Raw genomic sequence first — 20327 nt, 5'->3', positions numbered from 1 at the left:
GTCATGCAGATAGATGTATATGTAATATGATTACGCCTGTTCGCAATAGGTATGAGGAAGTGATGCATTTGTTGGGAGACATCTTCTCAGAGAGGTGTTTTCTTTCCGCCTTTTTTCACACTTCAGACTTCATCTGAAAAAATGAGTCTGTTGGTAAAAAAATAATTAATTAATTTAATTATTAGAGCCCAAGAGCCCCAATGCTCAAGGCCTATATTTTGATAATTAATTAGCACACCCCAAGATCCAACCCCAAGGGTAAACCCAATTTTAGTCTTCAAGGCCTATCATTCCAATCACTTTCTATAAGGGACAAAACCTTATAAAGTGAGGAAACCTTTTGGGAATGGCCAATGTGGGACAAAGAAATTTTTACTCAAAATTTCCAACACCACTTTGCCGTGTGGTGCGGATGTGCCGACGAGGACGTCGGGCCCCTAAAGGGGTGGATTGTAACATCCCACATCGACCAACGAAAAAGGGGTGATGTGCCTTATATGTTCATGTCCACCTCCATACAGCATGAGACCATTTGAGAACTCACTGGCTTCGAATTCCATTGGAACTCTGAAGTTAAGCCAGTTTGGGCTAGAGCAATCCTAGGACGGGTGACCCACTGGGAAGTTCTTGTGTGAGTTCTCAGAAACAAAACCGTGAACGCGTGGCTGGAGCCCAAAGCAGACAATATCGTGCTACGGTATAGTCGAGACTGGGATGTGACAACAAACCAGATTACTTTTCTAAAAGTTTCCATTGAATTTTCTACTCAACAGTCACACCATGAAAGAAAATTTTCTATAAATTTTTTTTATGCAGAATTGTCAAATGGGTACAATATTTAGTAATCAAATTTTAATATAGAGGTAATTTGCACAAACAATAATAATAATCCCTTAATTGGCTACCACAATTCACAAATGCATACAACTAGCACAAACATTGGCAGGTCAACATGCCACAAAGGCAGCAGACGCAACAGACCTACACCAGATACACGTAATGTTTTTTTTGTTTAATTAAAAAAATAATGTTGGCAATGCTATCATGGAAAAATATATTATTGTGAAAATATATTAAAGAAAAAGTAAAGATACAATAAGTTAAAGGGTACATGAAGCCAAACCCTAACAAGAAGAAGAAAATTATTAGAAACAAAAAATCAATTAAGAGAACTTCTAAGAGAAACGAAAATTTGGAAGTCTCGAAAGATTATGAACAAAGGCCGCAACTGCACACGTCAAACAAGAATCCCACCAATGAACCCTAACATGATCAACACCATAGTTTTCCAAACAATCTACCACCTAATTTCCTTCACGATAAATGTGAGCAAACGAACATGCATGGAAGAGAGGATGACAATTTGCCTAATCACTCGAGAGATTTTTCAGTGTGACCGTCACACGAGATGGTACACCACGTGTCCATATATAAATGATGGGTTATGTGTGTTAAAAAGTTAATAACTTAAAAATTAAAATTTTCCACAACTTGCATAAAAACACGTGGTGTACCATCCGTGTTCCCATCATAACTAAAAATTTCTCCAATCACTCTGCCACTTGATTTCCTTCGCGATAAATGTAAGGATACACGTAATGTCACTGCTACACAAGTGAGACCACATCAAGTCATCGCTAATAACCGAAGTCACACCAAACTCATTTCTTGCAAGCGAGATTGCATTAAACCATGGCTCACCAAGCGGTGCCACATCACTCACTAGGCAAGACATTACTCGCTGGATGCGGTCCCTATTCTAAAAATCCCCGCCTAAAGAAATAAAATAGAAATAAACTTTTAATTTTTTAATCTCAAATCCAATAATAAAGAATTAGTTTATCAAAGTGTTCAGTATTCAAGCAAGTACTCTACGTGCCATAAAATAATTGGAGGAACACGAAAAAAATATCATTTCCGACACTTAATATTATATAACATTAAAATACCGCTTGAATACCCGATACTTAAAAAATCCCTCCAAAAAAGACCATGAATTATTATTAGTCACAAGTGACCAACAAAATGAGGATTACAATTTCAATTACAAAAGAGCAGTGATTTTTCTTCAAAGAAAAAAATAGTGCGCGGAAGTAAGAACGAACGAGTGCAAATACTATTCCCACACGGGGGCGCTGGTGCCTCTCTGTCCATATAAAAGAGGACCAAAGCCCTTACAAACATCCAACAAATTTAACAAAACCGATGAGAGACGCAATGCCGAGGATTCTTAAACTTCTTGTTTCTCTTGTCTTTCTTCAAGCTTCTGCTTCATGGGCAGCTTCGGATTCTGTCTATGACAGCTTCCTCCAATGCCTAAAAACCAAAACAAACTCATCCAACACATCTCAATTATCCAACATAGTCTATGCCCAAAACAACCCTTCATACACACCAGTTTTACAAGCCTACATCAGAAACTCCAGGTTCAACAAAACCTCCACCCCAAAACCACTCCTCATTGTCACACCCTTAACCGAATCCCATGTCCAGGCCTCCGTCCTCTGCGCCAAGCTCGCCGGCTTACAGCTCAAAATCCGAAGCGGCGGGCACGATTATGAGGGCATTTCTTACTGGTCTAGCCAGACATTTATTGTTCTTGACATGTTTAATCTCAGGTCGATCAAGGTGGACATTAAGGACAACTCCGTTTGGGCTCAGGCCGGCGCTACGCTTGGAGAGTTGTACTATAGGATTTGGGAGAAGAGTAAAGTCCATGCCTTTCCGGCGGGGATTTGCCAACTGGTTGGTGTTGGTGGGCACCTAAGTGGCGGCGGATATGGTAACTTGCTGAGGAAGTATGGTCTTGCTGTTGACAATGTCCTTGATGCTCAGATTGTCAATGCCAAAGGCGAACTTCTCGACCGAAAATCGATGGGGGAGGACTTGTTTTGGGCTATTAAAGGAGGAGGTGGAGGAAGCTTTGGTGTCATTATTTCGTACAAGTTGAAGTTAGTTTCTGTCCCGGAAGTTGTTACAATTTTTCGGGTTGAGAAAACGTTGGAGCAGAATGCAACCGCCCTCGTTTCTCGGTGGCAGGAGGTGGCGCCCACGACGGATGATGGGTTGTTTTTGAGGCTGTTGTTGCAGCCTGTCAGTTCTAAAGTGAAGAAGGGGGAAAAGACTATTAGAGCCTCAGTTTTGGCCGAGTTTTTAGGCACTGCTGATCAGCTTGTGAAATTGTTGGGTAAGGAGTTCCCTGAATTGGGGTTGAAGAAGGAGAATTGTACTGAGATGAACTGGATTGAATCCGTCCTCTGGTGGGCGAATTTCGACATTGGAACCTCTCCCAAGGCGTTGCTTGACAGAATGCCAAACGATGCAAATTTCTTGAAGAGGAAGTCTGATTATGTCCAAACCCCGATTTCAATGGACGGGTTGGAGTGGCTGTGGAAAAAAATGATCGAGCTAGGGAAAACAGGACTTGTTTTCAATCCTTATGGTGGGGAAATGAGCCGGATTGCACCATCCGAGACACCTTTTCCCCACCGTGCCGGAAACTTGTACAAAATTCAGTACTCAGTGAACTGGGAGGATGCAGGGGAAGACTTGGAGAAGAACTACACCACACAAAGCAAGAGGCTTTTCAGTTACATGACCCCATTTGTGTCAAAGAATCCAAGAAGTGCTTTTCTGAACTATAGAGACCTTGACATTGGTGCCAGTTCAACTGGGGCTCCTTCTTATGAAGAAGGAAAGGTTTATGGAATGAAGTATTTCAACGACAATTTCGATAGGCTGGTGAAGGTGAAGACCGCTGTCGATCCAGAAAATTTCTTCTACAACGAGCAAAGCATCCCAATTCTTCCAAGAAAGGAATAGGAGGGCATAGGAAGTTGATACAAAAGCATGGATTTTTGGTTGTTGATTGATCATAGATTCATTGGAGTAAGTTAAAAAGGTTAAATTATTATGAAAAGGTTAAATTATTGGGTTATTTTGATTCAGTTCTTGTCACAGTGAATAGATACAATGTGTTTTTACTTTTATCCTGCTCCAGATTAATATTTTGGTTTTGGATTTATGAGAGATCGTGACATGTATAAGAAAGTTGAAACAATGCCATTTATTCTAGTTAAAGGCTGTCTTGACCATTTCATTTCTACCTTCCGTAATGGTCTAAGTTTGCTTGCTGTGAATGTCATTTTCATTGGATTAGTTTATCTCAGAGGACTAGTTCTCATTCGGAAAAAAAAGAATGAGTTGAATTGAAAGGAAGTTATTCTTGCACTCTGTTTTTGCATGAAAAAAATTGATAAGGAGAAAACGAAAGTCTGAAAATTTTAAAGAATTATGCTTATGACTAATTTTTTATTTCATTTTATTTGAACAGTTTGTCTAATTGGATTAAACCATCCATATGCAGATTCTTCACCTCGTCCTTGATAGAACATCTTTCCTGTCAAAAATCACAGTATCCGTTCCTTTCACAAGGTTATATAAGTTAAGTTTCCAAAAAAAGGTTATATAAGTTAAGTCGAGTTAAATTAGCGATCATTGAAAACTGTAACTGCAAAGAAGCTTCTGTAGGTGGGTGGGTCTCGACTTTGTGGTTATGAGTCTTTGTGACACGGTTAGCTTTAAAGGGTGTGGATCCCATTTACTATTAGATGGAGTCCCACCATTCAAGGTCCCTTGTGAATCGGTCCTTTTTTCTTGGTAAAAATCTAACATCATGTGATGTGTCTCAAGTCACTGGAGAGTTCGAGACATATAGACACAACAAAATGTCCATAAGAGACAACTAAGAGTTTTTCATTTTCACAGTCTAAGTGCACGTACAAATGAATAAATTTATCTACAATGGGCACAATGTTGTAACTGTATCTCAAGGCACATACAATAACAATGTAACGACCTATCTCGAAAAATTATTTGGATTTTAGAACATAAGGGTATTTTAGTAATATCACGTGTAGGGAGATATTTTGTTTTAATTGTTTGCTTTTGGGCTTGGGTGGTGTGCCAATGGGGCATACCCTCTGATTTGGTCTCCCGGCCTCACTTTTTCTTCGCTCTCCCTGTCACTTTTTCTCTTCTTTCCCCCACTCTCCACGCCTCATTTTTCTTCTCTGTCGAGCCGAGGCTCAAGACCCCCCACCAGACTTAGACCGCCATCATCTCATCCCTCCCCACATCCTTTGCAAGACCCATGAACCCAGGATTGATGGAGGAACCCCTCCACCAAGCTCTTCTCTTTCCTGTCACTATGCAACCTTCCCCAACATGTTCCGCCATCTACGGCTAAAGGTAAGACTCTAAAACCTTGTGGGGTGTGTTTTAAGGTTAGTTTAGGGTAGGTTTGATGTTAGTGTACACTAGTTGGACACAGAACAGCTCAGGGGAAACTTTCCCCAGATTCCGGCGAGAATCTGTGACTCCCAGGTCATTTTCCGGCCAACTCCGACCACGACTGGCCCCATGATTGGTATAGTTCTAATCCTCTCCTTTGTAGCTTCATTTTGGTATAAGGGTTGATGGGTTTTTGCTGAGTTGTGGTTGATCGGAGCTTGAAAGCTCTGGCTTTCTTCTTCGGCAAGACGACCGACCCACAGCCTAAAAACGGGTCGACTTGACCTGACCTAACCTACTTGAGCCCAGCCCAACCTAATAGCCAACCCAGGCTTAAAAACCTAATTGCCCAAGCCTAGAAAACCAAGTCATACCAACTAAACCCAAAACCCAAGCTTTGGCCAGCCCAAAACCCTCGGCCCAACCTAGCTGAACCAGCCCAATCCAGATGGAATATTTTGTTAGGGAATATTCTTTGTGTTGACTTTTACGAAATTTGTCCAGGACCTCTCTTAGGGTAATTCGACGTCCTAAATCCGTTTCTGACGTCCGTTTCCCCAAATTCAATAGTTATGATAGAGTTTTATTAATTGGTACCTTTATGTGCTTCGGTGCAATTGTGTATGGCATTTTCGTCCTCTCTTGTTTGCAAGACTCTTCACCAACTGTGTAAGGTGAGTGGACCCCTTCTAAAATGCATATTTTCCTATTAGAAATGCATACATGAAAATCATGATTTAATGGTTATGTTTTATGAAATGTTTATGAGCAAAATAGATTTACAATTTATGAGTAGGGATGGTAATTCTAATCGTAAACCCGTTCACCGTGGATAATCGCCCAAATGCATTAGATTTGGATATGAAAATTCGGGTATGGTTTGGATATGCGAAAAAACCGTTAACTTTATTCGGTTATGGTTTTGGATATGGTTATAAGGGTACCCAATCCATATCCGTACCCGAATCCGATCTGAATATTATATATATATATTTGATATATATATATATATATATATATATATATATATATTATATTTTATTCAATTATGCCTTTTGAAGTCTTGGAATTATGCCCACAACGTATTCAATTATTCCTATCCCTATAGTACTAATTTATTATGCATGCATTAAACTCTATACTATCTTTATTATGCACCAAACATCATACATGGGGCATACCAACAATCTCATCAATTCAATACTCTTATTGTTATACTTAACCAAATTAATTAATTGAATCATTTTATATATCAATTATCAAATGTTCCAAGTTTATCAGATTCATCTCTCTTTAAGAGTCTCACTATCAAGAAATTGGTGCATGTTGTAAGCTCAATAGGTAATCTTTCATTCTTTTTCATGTTATTTGATTCATGCAAATTATCAATTAGCGTCAGTTTTTCAGTTTATTACATATGTTATGAGCCCATAGAATTATGCAAAATTAAATCAATAATTGTCTTCTTGTTTGTTGTCATATATTTAGTTTACATATTTTATCTTCCCTTCGTATTTGTTTTTGTCCTCTTTTTCTTTTTTATTGGACCAATTTATCATATTGGCTTATCATGAACAACTTCAAATATACATTGTTATGTTTTTTGTAATTGGATGTCGCTATTTAATGGCAAAATTAGTATCTACTAAAATTTATAGTGCGTCCATTGGATGAATATATATATATATATATATATATATATATATATATATATATATATATATATATATATATATATTTGATGAAGATGGATATAACCAATAACCGATTGAAAATCTGTTACCCGGTGGATATGGTTATGGATAATCCCTGATGGTTATTTTGCGGTTATGGGTATGGTTAATTTTCATGGTTATGGGGATGGATATAGCATTTCTGTCCCCAAACCAAACCGTTGCCATCCCTATTTATGAGATATCATGCTTTATAGAGAATATTTTGGAATAATAGTATATATGATTGATGACTATATACTACGAATAAGTTTTACGATGTGATGTTTTAGCTACTGAACTCCGATTTAGAAAGATATATACTTATTTACTTACATAATGGTTATTTGAACAGTTCTGCCTATAGTCGTATGTTCTGTCTACGGGCGATTGATACTTGTATGCCTTCGGGTGGGTGCTGTAGGAGCTTACAGACAATTGATACTTATATGCCTTCAGGTGGGTGCTGTAGAAGCTTACGGGCGAATGAAGGCAAGGGCGGAAGATATTTTTATTGGCTACGACCGGGCATTTGTAGATAGCTTCGGCCATAAGATATTCATATTGGCTTCGGCCGGGCATAGGTTGGTGGCTTCAGTCGGAAGATACTTATATTGGCTTCGACCAAGAGATGTAGTGCATACGGGCGAATGATACTACCTACGGACGAATGTTCTGCCTATGGGCGCGTGATGTAGAGCCTTTGGATGAATGAAGAAGTGTTCTACATGCCTTCAGGTGAATGAAATTTTATATATATGTATATGCCTTTTATATATATACCACTACTAAACACACTATATATGATATATGTTTTATGAAAGGTTTTATGGCATGCTAAGGTTTTTAGAAAACCTATTACATATTAATATATTATGCTATTGAGTTTTCATAAACTTTGGGGGTTAGTACGTTATTTAATAATTATGTTAGTACTATTTATATATCAAATTGGTCCACTCATGTTTTGGTTTGTGCCCCCTTAGGACTTAGAATTGAGGCGTACAGTCCTGGTGTCAAGGCACTCCCGCATCGGCATCTTCGAGTCCCCTCGGTGTAGGACCCATCTCTTTGTTCATTCAATTTTACATTATTTCTTTTTAGTGTTCTAGATTAGTTGTATGCTCTGAATACGTTCATCTTTTGCATATACATTGTATTTAAATTTATAAGTTTTATCTATTTTCATTGGTTCTCATGCGTATTAGTATGGTTTCGTCACCTTCGGATGTCCGCCAGCACGTGCTTACCCTGGTGTACAGAGGATATCAGGGTCGGGCGTGTCAAACAATCTGCTATAATAACATATCGAGTGTAGGTAAGTCTATTCCATTGCCAATGACCCTTTTGGATTTTGGTCTTCTCCTTTTGGGGATATCATATCACTACCGTGTATGTTTGAATATTAAAAACTATTACTGTTATGATTAGATATGATAATTTCTTGCACGATTCGTTAACTCAACGTGAATTAACAAGTTTCGGATCAACTTGTTAATGAGTCGGGTCGTTAACGAGTCAAATGTTTAGAACCTATTAATGAGTTGGCTCATTAACGGGTCACCCATTAAAAACCTGATAAGATATTATTTGCCAGCTCTAGACATTAAGCATGAAAATTTCTTGCATGACCTGTTAACCTGACACGAAACGACACAACCCGTTAATGAATCCAGTCGTTATTGGGCCACCTGTTAAGAACTAGTTAAGATAACGAATTTGATACGACACGACCCGAATATGACAAACATGACCTGTTGGCATACTTGATTATGATTATGGATGTTTCATTGTTCACATAATACCACTTAATTAATTGTAAAGATTGATGTTTTGTCAAACTCTTCGATCGGTGATTCCCTCTTGTCAGTAATAATTGTGAATTGCACTCTGTTGATCAGTGCACTCAAGACTCCGCAAGAATTAGCACTTGAAGTAGTTATTAAGCCCAAAGAATCCACATACGTTGCCCTCGAAGGGAAAAGTTGCAGTGCACATTTCTGGTCTCCAAATTTAGGCGCTGCAAATCGTGAACAGTTTTAATTCAACCACCACCAGCTTTTCGATGCCCTACGCACCCACTTCATTAGAGTGTTAGAGATGATTTTAGATAGTCTGAAATTAACAAAAAATGATGTTAGAGTTGCAATAATCTTCCCATACATATTCATGTCCTCCCCCATGAATTTCGCTAAAGGTACTGACTTTGGTTGCTGATTAGAGTTCAAATGTGACTGGCGGGTCAAGTTCCAACATACCAACGGGGAATCTACTCGCTCTGCTGATATACTTGCTTATCGGAGGTTGCTAAGACCGTAAGAGGGAAAGTTGTTTCCTAGTTAAGACTTAAGACTACGATCCTTCGTATGTAAATATTTTTAATTTTGTGTTAGTTCTTAGCATTTGTATTGTGGTGATACTAAGTTGATCTTGCTTCATCATTTGGCTCATAATTTGTTTGATTCTCATTATTGCGTGAAATGGAGTAAACGGAACTAAGATAAACAAGAAATGTCACTCGAATAAGAAGGCATTATGGCCGGGGAGATCAAAACAACTCTAGTTTCAGTAACAATGGCAGCAATAGCTATGGCGTAGTGAGGATTTTCATAATCATGACTAGGATTCTATATAATTTTGTACCTCCTGTGCCGAGATAGCTCACATTATATGCTTTCTGGTAATGCCTCGTGCATATAGCATGCTTCGTTTTCTAGCGTGTAGCTACAAAGAAATAGAAATGGCAGAATCTTCTTAGATGAGCAGCTCCATTTCTACAAATTGCCCACTTATGGAGTGATTGAATCCTCCGATTTCTTCAAAGTTTGCTTCAGCCCATGCCCATTGCCCCACCGATTGGGTGGGCTCATCTCTCACAGACCAAGTAGTCGGGTAAGAATGGCCTGAGGCCTTGTTTGAGGCTATCTGATGTCAGCCACCCACGTTATAGATTTTTTTGCGCCGGGCATGTAGGTGCAAGTTGTCAGACCAAATTGTGGGTGCAAATATTAAGGTCAAGTAACTAGCCATTTTTCAAGCATCCTAAAAATAGGGGAGTGAGGCTAAAATAAACCAACAATTACTACTAAAGAACATGGAGGATAATGGCACTTGGAGCCCAAGCTTTTTATGCCTACAAAAGGCCTACAATCCCACCAAAACGTGGAGTAAAAGGGGAAAGTATGAGATCCATTTACAATGTAATGTAATCATTTTGAACAAAGGCTAACTCGAGCATCGGAGTGTTTATTGCAGGTCCCCCTCTCCCTCATTGATGGCAAGCGAAGATGGTGTTTGGCTTATCGATGTGATTACAAGATTTATTAGTTGGAGGATTAAAAGGATCCGAAATTTTCTGCTCGAACAGTTGGCGCTGTATGTGAGAATTCGTACAAAAAAGCCGTATCAAGAAGTCATGGTTTCCACCCAAGCCACAATGGGGGCACCGGCCAAAAACCCCAAACAGGGAAGCTTTCTATTCACTCTCTCTATGATTTCACTGATAGCAGCACAACGTATATGATATAACTATACGTCTTCTTGCCATAGCACAATGTGGGAAATGATTGTTGCAATCCTTTGGGCTTTGGAGGTTCATGAAAGCACTTTTGTGTAGAAATCTTGGACTCCAATTATCTCGTTTTTATTATGTCAAATATATTTACCACTTGAATTTTGGAGGTACTGATGTAGTTTCACTTCTAGCTTGGGGAAACAATCCCAAACTGTGACGCACAAGGTTCTATTGTATTAGGGGTTAGGGTCCTACGAAGCCAAGCTACCGCGTCGTCATGTAACACTAGAAAGAGCCCAAAGTTGGATTCTAGACATGCTCATTGTGGCTGCCAAGACCAAACCACAGTGACCGGCGCACTTATAATTACAGAGGGATTGTGCTGAAGCTTTCGGTCACTGGTTGAAAAACATTTATACAAAGCGAGGAGCAAATATTTCCGGTTATGCAGTGGGGGTGCGAATTCATACCCCAAATATAGAGAAGAGTTTATTTCCTCCATCTCTTTTACGATTGTGCATGAAATACAAATTCTATCAGTACATATTTTTGTCATAACAAGTTAAAGATATTGTGTGTACCAATCCTCTATTGCTTTACAATTTTACAAGAAAAATCTTTCAGCGTGTTTAAATTCTACATTAAGAATATTCTTATCTGAGTTCATACTAGAATGTGTGTAGTCCATGTTACGTTTTGGATGGAACTTCTATACTCTTTCTGTTTCATGAATTGGCCAGGAAAGAAATTACTTGTCAGTCATTATTGAATTAGATTCTTTGGAGCTCGTAAAAGGATTGAATATCTAGCTTATGTTGACTCGACTATCTTTCCATACTTGGATGCATGACAATCTAAACCTTTTCAAGTGCTTTTATTCAGAAGTGAGTTCCATGATACGTGAATCATGCAGAGTATGCACACCGAAAGTTGAGTTTGGAGACCCCTATTCTCGATCTACATTATTGGCGATGAGACCTTGCATTCAAATGGAATAGATTTACACTAGTCAAACTCCACTGGGATGAGGGTTTGAAGTTGCAGACCATAGACCATTCCAAATCGTCCCGTTATTCTACTATAGGGAACCAAACATAGGAAGAAACACCATTGAAGAAAGAGAACATTGAGTAACATGTTAAGACACATGACAAGGTTGGACCAGAGGAAATTTCAACCTTCATGGAATTATCGTCATTGAGTGGTGGCTAGTGTTAGTGTGCATCCCTTGGCTGCATACCAAAAGTTTGAATGGTGGGACAAGCCACGATTTAAGATGTTAGATTTATCAAGGTAATGTTCGCTCATGATCCATATTTGGCAAACTTGACCAGAAGATAATGCACAATGCAGAGGTACCTATGAAAATTGATGCTAGACTGCGAGTATTGTTAGTATAGAGGCTATAGACTCAATAATGCTAAATACGAAGGTGCAGTGTATATCAATTAATTCGAGATAGATGTTTAAGTGGAATTGGAGTGGCCCAACTGTGCTTTTCCTTGTGGGATTCAAAGCTCTTTTGTGAATACACATGGAAGATAAGCCATCATGCCTCATTTGAACACCATCACATTTGATGTAATTTTTTTTTTCACTGCAAGTTCGTGTATTTCATAACCTTGGAACGATCCTATCAAAAATTTATATGTGAATATGTAGAGTTGAATTGCTCTTATATGGATGAGTATGCATGATTCTCATGAAGGGACAAAACTTTTGCTTGACCAAGTTGAGTCTAGCAAAAAAATTGTTGAAAACATTCGCATGATCAATACATGGGCTACGGAGATGATGGAAAAACCACTTATGCGGGCTAAGTGAAAATGGTGTCACGTGTGCTTCTCAACAAAGCTTCAATATCATTGCTGGAGGAGACAGAAATTGACATCTTCAATTTAGCTAACATTTATACACCAGTTTGTGGTCTCCACAACATGAATTTCTCTAGTTAATTTATTATTCTCTACATGGCTATGACATTGAGAAAAGTATGGAATTGGCAACTCGTGCAAGGCCATATATGAATTGTGGAGCAATATGAATACTCAAGCGCTAGGCGAACCAATTGCCTGAACACAAAGCTTCTAAGCAAAGAAATTGCAGTGTAAATTCACTCTGATAGTAAGGAAGTTGCCTGCTAGATAAGAATTTCTATCTTATTTATGCTCATTGTTAAGACTACCGCTAATTTGAAATACAATTACTCTGGGGGCATGCTAGTCATACACAAATGTATGGTCGAATTCCAAACCTCATGATCGGTGATCGTTTGACCGAGTGTCGAAGACCCAAGACCGAATTATGGCCAAAACCTAAGACCGAGGGTTGAAAACCCAAAACCCATGGTCAAATACCATATGATCGTAGCCGAAGGCTAAATGACACGCCCCAACCCCGATATTCTCCGAATACCAGGATAGGCACGTGCTGGCCGACACCCGAATGTGACGAAAGCCATTTATTGAGTGCAAATGCTGAAAACAAGGGATAAATAAGGTTTATAAATATAAAACAATAATGAACATGCAAATAAGGACCGTGTTCAGAGCACACCTCTAATCTAGAACACTAGAAGAAAATAATATAAAATTGAATAAAACAAAGGAATGGGTCATACACCGAAAGGACTCGAAGATGCCGATGCGGAAGTGCCTGGACGTCGGAATTGTATGCCTCGATTCTAAGTCCTGAAGAGGGTGCAAAACAAACATGAGTGGACCAAGTTGATATATATATATATATATAATAAAACAGTTATCAACATACTAACCCCCAGGTTTTATGAAAACACCAATATATAATGATAAACATAGGTTTTCCGAAACCTAGCATGTCGTTCAATGTCTCAAATCATAATTCGCATAAATAATAAACACTAGTGAATGTCCGATATAACTCTTCAGGCCCAATGCCGGCTCCCCGTCTCTGAGCAAACAGTCAGAGGAAAATACACTTCAGGCCCCATGCCGGCTCCCCGTCTCTGAGCAGACAGTCAGAGGAAAACACACTCCAGGCCCTATGCCAACACCAAACCGTCGCCCGGGACGGACCAGATCTATCCCTACGTCCCGTAGCGGAAAGGACCACTAGGTAAGTACAAAACCAGTGAACATACATATATTGAAAATCAACTTCATAGTATAAAGTCATCGATCATCTATACTATAAAGAGGTGTTCTAAACATGTTCTAAATATCATATCGTCATCCATCAGATATTCTATAAGAACATGGGTTATAGGAAAAATAGTAGTAATTCAAACTAGCCTCAGTAAGCATGTTATCTCGTAAAACGTTTCATAAAACATAATCATCAAATCATGCTTTCCATGTATGCATTTATACTATCAAAACATGCATTTTTAGAAGGGGTCCACTCACGGTACTTCGCCGTCGAAAAGCCACGCCATCTAGCGAAGAAGGAAACGCCACAGATAATCGCCCCTAAGCACATAAATGGTACATTTAGTCAAACTCTACTCAAATGACTGAATTTGGGAAAACGAACATCGGAAACGGGTTCAGAACGTCGAAATTAGCCTAGGAGGGGTCCCGCACGAAAACCCAAAAAGTCAACGTTGACCGTTGATCGGTCAAAGTCAAAGTCAACGGTAACCGTTGACCGGGTCACGGTCAGACTGGGTCCGGGTCCGGGTCAACAGGTCAAACGGGTTTGGGCTTGGATCCGGATTGGGTTAAAGGGTTTGGACTTGGGTTGGATCCGGGTTTGGGCCTAAAGGGTTTGGGTCTAATGGGTTTAGGGTTAACGGGCCGGAGGCCCTAAAAGAAACGGCCCAAAGGCCATTCAATTAACAAAACAAAATAAAAACAATAAAAAGGTTGGGTTGGGCTGCCCAGGGTTTTGGGCTTGGCAGGAAAGGCCCAAAGGCCTTGGGTTTTGGTGGTTCGCCGGATTCCAAGGAGGGAGAAGGCCGGATTTCGGCCGGAGAATTCCCAAGCTCCGTTGGAGCTCAAAACTCAACCAAAAGATGTCATTCAATATACCAAATTGAAGCCCCGAAGGTAAGGAATCGAAATATACCCTTGGTTTCCGTCATTTTGGCCGTAGTTGGCAGGAAAACAGCATGGAAGCCACGGGTGTCCGCCAGAAACTGGGTAAGATTCAAATGAGCATAACTTCTTCAATACTCAATGAAATTGGGTGAAACAAAAAGAAAATTTGTAGTACTCAGCGAGACGAAGAGATTGATACCTTTCACGCCGGCCAACTCGCCGTGGTTTGGCCGTAAATTTCCTCGAAAGGGGCGGTGCTCGCCGGAAAACTGGGAAATGTCTCCGAGGTGGTTTCTTCGTGATTTGACGTCCAAAACACAACCACGGGGTTAGAAAAGAGCTATAGGTGTGGGCATGGGTGTGTGTGTGTGTGTGTGTGGGTGTGTTCTGCTCGGATGGAGGGAGAGAAAGACAGAGAGAAAGAAAGAGAGAAGAGAGACTTTTAGAAGAAACAATAGAAAGGGAAAGGGAAAGAACCAGGGAACAAAACAGGGGGTGGGCCCCTTGGGCTCACCAATTAAGGCTCAAAAACAATTTAAAAAAAAAGAAAGTATCCCCCAAACTTAGTGAAAATACAAAAATACCTATTTTCTTACGTAAATCCCGGGACGGGTTATTACACTAAACTTTGACCCTATGACCATAGCCAAGGGCTAAACTTTGACCTTATGATTGTAGCTGAACACTAAACTTTGATCTTATGATCGTAGCCGAAGGCTAAACTTCGACCCTATGATCGTAGCCAAGGGCTAAACTTTGACCTTATGATCATAGCCGAAGGCTAAACTTCGACCTTATGATCGTAGCCGAATGCTAAACTATAACCGTATGATCGTAGCCGAATGCTAAATTATGACTATATAATCACAACCGAAGGTTAAACTATAAATGTATGATCGTAGCTGAAGGCAAAATTATGACCGTATATGTTGGCAATATTCACATCAGAGTGCCATGTCATCAAAAGTTTGTTGAAAGGTTGTTAGATTGATAGAGTTGGTTACTGCTATGATGCTCGTTATATCTGTTAGCTTTGGAGCTAAGCTTTTTACTTTATATAACTGAGTGATGAATCATATTGTAATTCAATTCAAGTCTTTTGATAATAAAGATCATTTCCTTTCTTCTCTGTTGGCTCCCTAGCTCTTCATCTTATCAATTCTTCACTGCTCTTTAATTTTTCCAATGTAGTTAACATGGTATCATAGCCACCAGGCTCACGTCATTGATTCTGTGGTTTCGTTTTTTTTTTTATTAGATTTCATTTTCTAGTTTTATTTTCTCTTCAAATTTTCTTGAATTTTTCGTCAAGTTCTTCGGTGTTTCCTTCTTCTCTCTGATCCTCGAATCAGAGAAGGAAGCATAATCAATTTCTTACTCAGTTTTTGTGGATGCGAATCGACTGAGAATGAGCGCTCTTTTGGAGATCCTTGGTGCCACCAGCGTGTTCTAGGCGGCTCTGTTTCTTGAAGGGGTCCATACTCTCTGGAAGAAGAATCGCTTGGCAATTTGATATGGGTTCATCTTTTTCAAGAGAAATTGCAATCTAGACGACGACATCAACAACTTAATCCACATAGAGATTGAAATCGGTGTCCAGAGAGATGAAGCTTTGATCATTCCCAACTGGGTTTTTGGAAGTTCGATCAGAATCCATCACATGGGCTCTCAACAGAACAGCAAATGCTCAGTCGTATATGTTATTTCATACTAAACTTTGTTCTTGCCGGGTTCCAAGAGCAAGATGTTTCTAGAAGATTACCTTTTCCTCATTCAATCCAACTTCCACCTCCATCTCACCGTCGCTCATCTCAATCAGATCATTGACAAATACAAGAAAATCTACAAAGTTCCTAAGAAAAGTTTGAGCGAGGCCATGAGTTTGCTATCGTTTGACTGACTTCTGTTGATTTGTGATCGAAATGGAGGTGAAGATCTTTGTTCATATCTTTTTTAGTTCGGCAACATATTCAAGGTTCGCAAAATTGTCAGGTTCTTTCATATCTTGCACTCTATGTGTTTGATGGAGTGTCGCAGTCAAAGTTCTTTGCTTCAAATTGCATAATTGTTAGAGGCCAATAGCCATAAGTGTTGAAATCATGGAATTTGTAGATAAATGAGGTGTTTGTTGTGATAGAGAGGCCGATAGTCATTTCCCTTTTACGTCCCACTTCAGAAAGGCCAATGGCTAGAAGTGTGTGTAGAATTCTTGCTGCGAGGTGTTTGTTGGGATAAAGAGGCGAATAACCATTTCCCTTTTATATCCTATTTCAGAAAGGCCAATAGCTAGAAGTGTGTGTAGAATTCTTACTGTGATTTACTTACGAAAATTGAGATTTTATCACTTTAGAAAGGCCGATAGCCAGAAGTGTTTGAAGGGTTCTTGCAAAGATTCAATTTGAAGTGTTTAGAGTGTTGATACAATGGTGGATTCAAGTGTCAATATTGAAGGGTTGTTGGGAATGTTAACTGTAAAACTTCAGGATGATAATTTTGTTAAGTGAAGCTATCAATTCCAGTCACATGGTGAAGATAAGAAATACAACTGGACATAGACGTTTTGAAAACTGGGCTGATTAATTGATGATGGGAGTAGAAGATTAATTGACAATGCAGATGCATGAAGACACCTTTAAACACCAAGAACAGAGGATTAATTTGTTCTACATTTCCCAAGCATTCATACAATCTCAAACTGGAAATCTCAACTACTAGAAATCCCAGTTGAGATTGAGGTAGGATGTTGGTAATATTCACATCAGAGTGCCATGTCATCAAGAGCTTGTTGAAAGGTTGTTAGATTGATAAAGTTGGTTATTGCTGTTATGCTTGTTATATCTGTTAGCTCTGGAGCTAATCTTCGTACTCTATATAACAGAGTGATGAATCATATTGTAATTCAATTTAAGTCTTCTGATAATAAAGATCATTTCCTTTCTTCTCTGTTGGCTCCCTAGCTCTTCATCTTCTCAATTCTTCACTGCCCTTTAATTTTCCAATGTAGTTAACATTATGATCATAGCCGAAAGTTAAATTATGACCATGTGATCGTAACCAAAGGCTAAATTATGACCAAGTGATCATAGCTGAATGATAATATATGACTATGTGATCGTATAGCCAAAGGCTAAACTTAATCATAGTCGAAGGCTAACTCATGATGAAATTTCAAATCACGTGAATTTTTGCAAAAGAAATATTTTTCCTCTACAAACCAAGATGATATGTGTTTCTAGAGAAAAAGGGGGCATTTGTGGGTGCAAATATTAAGGTCAAGTAACTAGCCATTTTTCATGCATCCTAAAAATAGAGGAGTGAGGCTAATATAAACCAACATGAATCAAACCACTACTAAAGAACATGGAGGATAATGGCACTTGGAGCCCAAGCTTTTTATGCCTATAAAAGGCCTAGAATCCTACCAAAACATGAAGAAAAAGGAGGAAAGTATGAGATCGATTTACAATGTAATGTAATCATTTTGAACAAAGGCTAACTTGAGCATCGGATTGTTTATTGCAAGTCCCCCTCTCCCTCATTGATGGCAAGCAAAGATGGTGTTTGGCTTATCGATGTGATTACAAGATTTACTAGTTGGAGGATTAAAAGGATTTCCCAAATCCATAGGTCTTTTTTAATCCTGATTGTAAAAATTCAAAAAAATAAAAAATAAAAAATAAAAAATAAAAAAAAATCCCTAAAAGACTTTGTTGTCCACGTGGCACAACCGTGGCGTGATTGGGACGGAATTGTAATTTCGAATTATAACACTTGGCCTGACAAGATTAGTTAAAAATCTTGATCGAAATTAAACACAATGTTATTTTTTAATAAAAAAAAATAATTTCAATTGCCCAGCCAATTTAGTTACGCGATGGAGATGCATTCGAGCTATTCTTGTTTACTAAGGCAATAATTGTCAATTGCCAATAGCCTGGGCAATTATCGCACTAAGAGGTGGAGTTGCTCTAAGAATGTAGTTGGAAATAAATTTCGGATGTAGAACCATGTGTTATAATATCTATGCCACTATGTTTATCGTTGTCTAAAACGAAGTCGTTTTGAGCCACGGGTGAAAATCATCATCTGAAGTGCCACCCCTTAAACCTCAAATAAGCCGAGGGCGGCTAGTTGATTCTCTGGTTAAGCTAGGACAGGTATGTAAACCAAGAAAATAGTTCACTGGTCTGTGAGAAGGCGGCACTTAATAGTAGGCGACAAGCTGATCATTGCAGCCATCTTAGAAGCGATGAGTTATTTGCTGATGTCTCCATGACATAATCATGTCATATGCTAAATTTCATCTCATAATCTTGTTCACTTTGAAGTTTCCACGTAGAAGCTTCCAATGTTCATCCAATGACTGCAATTTTCTTTCAACCTCATAGCACAAAGTGGAATATTATTGGTCAGATACGCTCTTTCCATAGGCAACGTAAGCACGTTTGGCCGTTTGGCCGCCTCATTCAATGCCTCAACCAATGTAGTCAGCTTATAAGATAACGTATTTAACAGCATAGTCTTCGACTCCTTGGACAATTGTGACATGACATGTTTTTTGTTAATGATATGGTATAGATCATATGGTTTGGTTTGGACCAAATATTACACTATCGGACCGAGCAATGAGACCTTTTATTGAAATAACGTTGCTTGTGATTAACTTCTTAGCAACGAGGTCATTGAATGAGAAGAGTTCTAGATCATTGAATGTGAGAGCTTTTAAGATAATTTTGTAGTTATGATTGAGAGGTAATATTGTAATTTTATTAGGCATGATAATTATCTCTTAATAGTGTATCAAATTATCTTTAACATTTTTGTACGCAAGATAAATAGGATTAAGATGCAAACTATAACTCTAATACAAAAGTCAGCATCGCAGTTCAAATTAGTATTGGGATTCTTAGCTTGTGGACGTGTAGATTGTAGTAGCATACTATTGCGTGAAGTAATTGGACTGGAGTCCTAGTGGTGTGTTTGATATGTTGTGGTGATGTGATAAGCTTTAGCCTATGTTGGAAAAGTCCTTGGGTAAACAGCTAAAGGATTCTACCCAAAGAGCAACCATAGGATAGGCTTTAGTCTATGAAACATAAATTCTTGTTAAACAGCTAAAGGATAGGCTTTAGACTATGGCACACAAATCAATTGCAATTCCATGAGTTACTCTGATGGCTCGTTTACTAATCTGTAATCAAAATGAGTGGAATTGAATTGAGAATGAATTGAATTGAAGCGGAATTGGATTGGGGATGAATCATAATCAGATTCCTATAAAAGGTGTTTACTAAATTGTCAAGAAACGGAATAAGAATGATGTTGGTTTCATATAAGTTGTTTACCAATTCACTTCTGAATCGGAATCAAAATCATTTGATTACTAAACTGCTCTTGGTCTAAATGAATTATTTTATATTAAAATTTAATTTTCATACAATCTTAACCCCCATAAATGATTGAATTTTCTATCTCATTATAAACTAATTTTTTAACTTTTTTTTTGACCTTTTCAAACCTAATTTTTTATGCCTACCCCCCATAACTTTCCAAGCCAGCAGCCCCAAGTTTTCTACCTTTTGAAACCTAATTTTTCACTTCTTTTCTCTTCTCCCAATTATCCTTCGTCGGTCCTCACCAACCGCTACCGCCACCACTCTCTCCCTTCCTCTCCTCCATTTTATTTTCTATGGATCCTTCATCATCATTTCCAGCGCATCCATTGATCTCTCTCGCGCGTCGCACCTCCATCCCAACACGACCACGATGCCACAACCAAAGAACAACCAGCTC

General features: G+C 38.8%; 1 protein-coding gene and 3 long non-coding RNA genes across 4 annotated transcripts in view; 2 read left to right on the top strand and 2 right to left on the bottom strand.

The window, feature by feature from the left end:
- LOC137726621 (uncharacterized) overlaps positions 1-14949 on the bottom strand; it is a 36370-nt gene extending 21421 nt beyond the window's left edge. Inside the window, exon 1 of the long non-coding RNA XR_015962349.1 lies at positions 14734-14949. This is a non-coding gene — a long non-coding RNA (uncharacterized LOC137726621). The remainder of the gene's footprint in view (positions 1-14733) is intronic.
- LOC137725920 (berberine bridge enzyme-like 21) lies at positions 1991-4080 on the top strand. The gene has a single exon (XM_068464760.2). It carries the CDS (start codon positions 2206-2208, stop codon positions 3820-3822), a length of 1617 nt encoding a protein of 538 aa, XP_068320861.1. The 5' UTR covers positions 1991-2205; the 3' UTR covers positions 3823-4080.
- On the top strand, positions 7051-8202 carry LOC148696614 (uncharacterized). The gene is made up of 2 exons (XR_015962347.1): positions 7051-7742; positions 7991-8202. It is a non-coding gene; the product is annotated as an uncharacterized LOC148696614 (long non-coding RNA).
- LOC148696613 (uncharacterized) lies at positions 12695-14092 on the bottom strand. Its single transcript, XR_015962000.1, has 3 exons — positions 13902-14092; positions 13139-13208; positions 12695-12995 (listed from the first exon to the last, which is right to left on the bottom strand). It is a non-coding gene; the product is annotated as an uncharacterized LOC148696613 (long non-coding RNA).
- Positions 14950-20327: the final 5378 nt, after the last annotated feature.

Source organism: Pyrus communis, chromosome 5 (assembly GCF_041283825.1).
Source record: "Pyrus communis isolate YQ-2024b chromosome 5, ASM4128382v1, whole genome shotgun sequence".
In the NCBI taxonomy this organism is placed as follows: Eukaryota; Viridiplantae; Streptophyta; class Magnoliopsida; order Rosales; family Rosaceae; genus Pyrus; species Pyrus communis.
The sequence above is the reverse complement of the archived record's forward strand: the minus strand, read 5'-3'. Positions and strand labels throughout refer to the sequence as shown.